At 43.3% G+C, this 6,202-nt stretch overlaps 1 protein-coding gene across 1 annotated transcript; it reads left to right on the forward strand.

Annotated features, from left to right (window-relative positions):
* Positions 1-555: 555 nt before the first annotated feature.
* Positions 556-2,988, forward strand: LOC123082783 (uncharacterized). The gene is made up of 3 exons (XM_044505031.1): positions 556-1,839; positions 1,992-2,079; positions 2,536-2,988. Exons 1-3 carry the CDS (start codon positions 641-643, stop codon positions 2,539-2,541), a joined length of 1,293 nt encoding a protein of 430 aa, XP_044360966.1. The 5' UTR covers positions 556-640; the 3' UTR covers positions 2,542-2,988.
* Positions 2,989-6,202: the final 3,214 nt, after the last annotated feature.

Consider the following 6,202-nt stretch of genomic DNA (forward strand, 5'->3'; position numbering starts at 1 on the left):
GCCATGGCGCCTTGACCGTGCTTTCGTGCCATCCCATGATCGGGTCAGGGCGCCGCTAAAAACTCTAACAGAAACCGAGTCGCAGCTCGGGCTTTATCTTACGAAACTGAAACTACTGACGAAACTGAAACCTATCGATACCTAAAACCCTAAACCTGAACTTTGAAGTTTACCCAACAGTATTTAGCTAGTTTTTTGCTAAAGTCCGACCCACCTTTAAAAACCGGATGAAACCTTGGTTCTGATTTTTCTGGTTGGACCGCCGGTCCAGTCCGGATTTTAAAACTATATAGGATGCGGATGCGTGGTTCAGTCGGGCAAAATAAAGAGTTTCACATTTGGACACGCTGCAAAGGGAGGAGTCCGAAGGACGTCAGGTACCTAGTTCAAGTTCTTATCTTCCACGAAACAGATTCGTATGGGAATCCTCCAACATAGCGATTCGTCTTGTTATTGTAACGATTAGTTTAGAAATTGGCTACACCATCATATATACAGAGGCGAGTATATATGCATGGTAGACCGATTTGCATTGGCCCCCGAAACTCTCGAGCGGGCGCCGATTCCGTGGTCGCTTTAGACGATTTTGCTTACAAAACCAGCCGCTTGGAAGATCTGATCGGCGATAGCTAAGCGCAAGATGCATGCCACCATCTCAGGAAAACAAAGATGCATATCTCCCCCGCTGCCGCCGGCAACCCGGAGCCCTAGGGTTTGCTGGGAAACGATGCAAGGAGATTTGGTTCGGCTGGTCGCGTCGCGCTTGCTGGCCGGCGATTTACTGGATTACGTCCGTTTCCGTGCTGTCTGTGTGCAATGGCGATCAGAGACTCTCTGCCCGCGTGGCCGTGGCGTCGTTGATCAACGTTTCCACCCGCGCCGCTGGACGATGTTCCCCGAGGGCCGTGGCCTTTATCCTGGACACCCCGGGCTGGGTGACTATGTCCGCTTCTTCAACCTAGACTCAGGTGTCTTTGTCCGTGTCCGCCTCCCGCTGTTTACCAACCATTGTATTCTTGATTCGGTCTACGGCCTACTCCTCCTCCAGAGGGATGAAGACACAGCCGTCCGTCTCCTCCACCCTTTCACCGGTGACATCGTTGAGCTTCCACGGCTCACCACCCTGGTCTCGCAGAAGCCCGAGGGAGGAGCTTGGCCCCTCGAGATCAAGACGATGAGATACATCTCTACTAGTGCTTCCTTTGTTGCAGGAGCTGTCACTGTTTTGATTACCTTCAATTTGTATTTTTGTGGGGCTGTTGCTACCTCTCTAGATACGCAATGGACGATGCTAAGTTGGACATGCCCAGGGTCATATATCAATGGACCTCTGCCATTACACGGAAAGATATACGATGTTCCGGCCTTCTTCGATGATACGAATGGTGCACCTCGGATTTTTGAGATGGACGTATGCCACTATCAAGACCCACCAAAGTTGATCTTCACAGGCCCGATAGAGAAACCCCTACAGGCTTGCCACCTGGTAGAGTATGGCTCGGAGATCTTAGTGGTTGCACACGACGATGATCAACTATCCCATATGACGGTTTATAGGCTCGCTGACCTTGTCTTGGGAAAGTTCATTCCGATGACAGACATCGGAGAAAACGCTATCTTCATGGGACCAAGGAGTATCTGTGTTTCTTCCAGGGCATTTCCTATGGTGAAGGCTAATACTATCGTGTATTTCCGTCCACAAAAGCACCGTTTTGCGCAATACAACATCGGTCGTCGCACCTGGTCATTAGCTATGGATCAGTGTAGCATAAATGGCCGAACACAAGGCCCTCGTAGCATTGTATGTCATATCTTGACATGCTGCTCTCACCAGCATTGGTACGTACTAATCGTGCATAATAGTAAACACATCGCTATACTTTATACTACTTTTTTTTAGAAAAAGAGAATAACCCCCAGCCTCTGCATCTGGGCGAATACTTTATACTACTTGGTTAACTATCGTCGTTATTTCTTGTCTGAGCTTGTAGGAACAAAGGAGAAGATTACACATATACGTTAACAGGAGGTCCATCACCCGAGTGGAAAGTGAAGGAAGAGTTTCGAGCTGGCGTAATGGTATTGTCAGTCTTACCCTTCTTTTTTGTTTAACATAGATGCCCACATAAACACACATATGCTCACCCTTATGAATGCACGCACACACCCTATCCTTAAAGAGCACTTCCAAGATACTGAGCCGACACAACATGTTGTGACTGACAGTCGATATACACCAGTAGGACGTGTACTGTTACAGTAGCAGTACAACATTTTTAATTTGAATTTAACATTTTCTGCTTATTTTGAATCGTACACAACCAAATTAACCTTAAGCATGTCAAAGGATAGTACGGCTCTATAATTTATCGATGCTTTTAATTAAAAAAGTTGCAGAATACTATTGCAGTAGCTGGCTTTCTCTATGACGACGTGTGTTCTGCTTTCCTATGGTTATTGATCATACGCTCGTCGCTGGTATTATTCCCATGACATCTTATTTATGCTTATTATGTCTTCATATTTTCTTCCCAGGCCTAAGTAACATACTTGTACCCAAAGCTAGTGATGGACGACATTCATCCATGCAATTCGAAGAAGAGGGGAGTTTTTGTTGATAAAGGAAGTATGTTACTGGGATATACTCCCTTCGTCCGAAAATACTTGTCATCAAAATAGATAAAAAGAGATGTATCAAGAACTAAAATACCTCTAGATACATCCCCTTTTATTCATTTTGATGACAAGTATTTTTGGACGGATGGAGTACAAAGAAGAGAGAGAAGTTTTACGGATTCTCAGCGGCGAGATTGCTCTGGGGTGAAATCCATCAGGCGGCAAGCAATTTGAGGCGGCCATGGAGAGCATAGCGACAACAACTTAATTTTGTTACATATTTTATGAGATATGATCTACCGTGTAAGAAGGAATGTACGATGGTTACTTCACTTTTGTTATCTGTCAAAGATATTTGGAGGAGAATTGGTGTCAGAGTCCTGAAGATGGGAGTTGTTAACTTGTTATATTTTTATTTGTACTATTTGAAACTTCTACTCCTTCATTTTCAGTTTATAGGGCTCAATTCCAAAATCTCACCAACCAAGATAGATGGTGAGTGGTGGAATACCTTTTTGTAATTTGCAAAAGCATCCAATTAATGCTCTTGTTTTCCTCAAAATTTTATGTTTACCAATGTATTAATTACAATGCATGCATGCATAAAGTACATGCATTGGTCAATTTTCTCTTAATACTTACATGCAATTATTTAATGCACCTTAGAATCTAAACTTGTGATGGGGAACAACCAAATTGAGTCTTATAAAATAAAAAAACTAAGATGTTAAGATAAGCCCTATAAACTGGAAAGGAGGGAGTACATCAGTTTGTCTAGGAACAAGCCTTGTGGCAGCTTTGTTGGTTGAGCTGATCTAGCAACATTACTGTTGTTAAAAATATGTGAGATGGAACAGGTTTGCATTGGATCCAAGCCATACACCATTCCTTTCTGTGTGGCTCCAAGTGTACGCACATTATGAGAGGCACACTTGAGTTCCATTGTCCGAAATCTGGACGGTCATGGCAGTATTTTTCTCACCAAACCCCTTTGGTTCAGAGTCCAAAATCTTGATGGCTATTTTTATAAACACAAGTGTTTTACAACAAAACTGTGCCAACTTTTTCATTGTCCAGATACAAATCGCTTGTCCAAATCAAAGACCTACATTTGGTCATGAGCAAATGGTTCTACGGCGAGATATTTGATGGTTCATAACTTACAAGATCTGCATCTAGACCCTAGGATCTAAATCATAGCCCCCAGAGCGCTCCTCTCCATACCTGGTATACCGCGGATGATTCTCTCGGTTCCGAATGTCTCCAGACCGGGCTTCTCGGTTTCCCTGTTCGTTCTACAATAAAACATGGTGTCATAAACATAGCAAGCTTCCCGTGACACCTAATTATCCCAAGGTTTTAGTCTTCCAGGCTGAATGATGCAGAATTTTATAATGTTGATCAAATTTAAAATGTTCCTGGGTGTGGTAGATCCTGTTAGCTCCAGGCCCGACTCTTACGTCGCACGTTGCTCTCAAGAGTGCTTTTCGAAGGAAACCCTATGGAAGCATGCACACATAACAAACCTTTATGAACACCTTCATGAGGCAGAGCCGGCACATCATTTTTTAAATTGACAAAGTCACGATAGACGCCTTCTTAGTTGACGGAAACGCCTCCTCCCACCGAATGCACATCGCCGGAATCCAGGAAAATACGATCATCAATGTCAAGTCTAAGACCTGAACTCTGATGGGATAGAGATACCACTATCCTCCTAACTATCTAATCATAGGTTCGTTCACATCCTATGTTTTGTTTCTTTGATCTGATGTTACATGGGGAACCACGTACACGCATAAATAGTACTATCTATCCTACCTATACACAGCCGACTCGGCAAGGGCTACAATTCCGTACTGGACTCTAGTACCTACTCGTGATTAACTCCAACAATCAACCTCCTAAGCATGGTGTCCTCACTTTATAGTTTGAACGTCAGTCCTTCCACTGATAGGAAATCCCTATATCCCTATAGGTAACCACTTAGTAGTGGGGCCACCAATTAGTGTATAGTGTTTTTTGCACTGGTGTTTATTTGACGTGCGCTACTGCTACTTGGTAGTAGCACATGTGCAAACTCTGCGCTACAGGTGAACCATAGTAGTAGCGCAGGTATAGTAGACACGCGGTACTACTATGTGGACCCCACTGTCAGGGCGCAATAGGATATCGTTCAAGGTCGCGGACTGAGAAGGTGTAGTCACCCAAGTGATTAAATCTGAAAAGCAAATTCGATAATGCGTTTTTTTCCACTGATTCTACTGTCTATGTTACAGAGTTCGACTTCTGCACCTTTTGTGCTTGAACTTCCCTCGTTTTGATGCATGTTTTTTGGGTGATGCTGCAATACGATCTGTTCGGTTGGTGTTGTTATAAAAATTTTGTGTAGGTTTTTTTTTGTTTTTCAAAGTACTCATATATGTAAATGTGGATCTGGTCCATAGATACACAAATCATCCTTTTTATATTTATTCTGTCTTCGGGACTAGTTTTTTGGATCATCCACATTCTGTGGTAGTAATTGGACTTCTATGGTACCAGTGATTGAACTTTCTGATTTCCACATTGCAAGGTGGTGCAACATCGCGCTCTATTTTTTTGTAATTTTCAATTTTCTAATTTGGGTTTTAGTTTGTTCCGTGGCAACTATGGGATTATTCCCAAATATGCATGCATACCTTACTTATTTTTTTGTAACATGTTTGCATACTTCAAACAGTGGTAGAACTTCAGTTTGTGTTTAACGTGAACTTACAAGATTTTTGCTTCTGTGTAATTTGTCTTTCTACATGTTCACTTGATGTTTTTTCAAAACGCCGAACTTCTGTGTTTTTACAACTTGAACTTACCTTTATTTAGAACATTTGATTAGTTAACTTACGCCTTGTGCATTTTGTTTCTTCGACACTAAACATTATTATTCCTCAGGTGCTTCTTTCTTGGTTTTTTATGTCACAGCAAAACTTTTCTTGAATGCAGGTTCATCTTTTTGACATTGATATTTCAGGACAGATTACATTCCAGAAATCAAAAACCCTTAGTAGATTTCTTCTGCAATTTGTTGTAACTAGTGTGTAAGTGTGGAGCTGGACCACAGGCACTATCTTCAGTAGGATATGGACTTGTTTTTTATTAATGGTTGAACTTCTGGTTTTGGATATCGCACTCCGCATTGGAAGGCGAAGGTGCATGATGCTCTATATTTTCTTTGTTTGGTTTTCTTTGTAATTTTAATTCTCCGGATGTTTTTTTAGACTTTTGTCTCGTGAGCAATCATGGGATTAGCCCAAGTATGGGCCGAGAAAGGAATGAGCCGGAGTAGGCGACGACGCGGCATGCCGCATCGTCGCATGCGGAGGCGAGTCCTTCACATCCATGATCCCACTATCTATCTTACAGTTTTTAGGGTTTAGGGTGCGTGCGGTGGGCGTGGAAACAGAATAACCGCATTGCGTCCTGTCAAATCCTAGCGCGCAACAATGCGGTAGCGCGAGGCCGAGCAGGGGGGAGGGGGTCGGGACCCCCCCCTCCCCTCCCACTGCGAGGCCGAGACAAGAACGAGCCGGAGCAGGCGACGACGCGG

This window comes from Triticum aestivum, chromosome 4A, assembly GCF_018294505.1.
Source record: "Triticum aestivum cultivar Chinese Spring chromosome 4A, IWGSC CS RefSeq v2.1, whole genome shotgun sequence".
In the NCBI taxonomy this organism is placed as follows: domain Eukaryota; kingdom Viridiplantae; phylum Streptophyta; class Magnoliopsida; order Poales; family Poaceae; genus Triticum; species Triticum aestivum.

Bases quoted from the DNA above. Each gene is read 5' to 3' on its own strand.
- LOC123082783 (XM_044505031.1), top strand. From the start codon at position 641: ATGCATGCCACCATCTCAGGAAAACAAAGATGCATATCTCCCCCGCTG. The intron at 1,840-1,991 runs GTACGTACTAAT...CTGAGCTTGTAG, and splicing joins TGCTGCTCTCACCAGCATTG to GAACAAAGGAGAAGATTACA.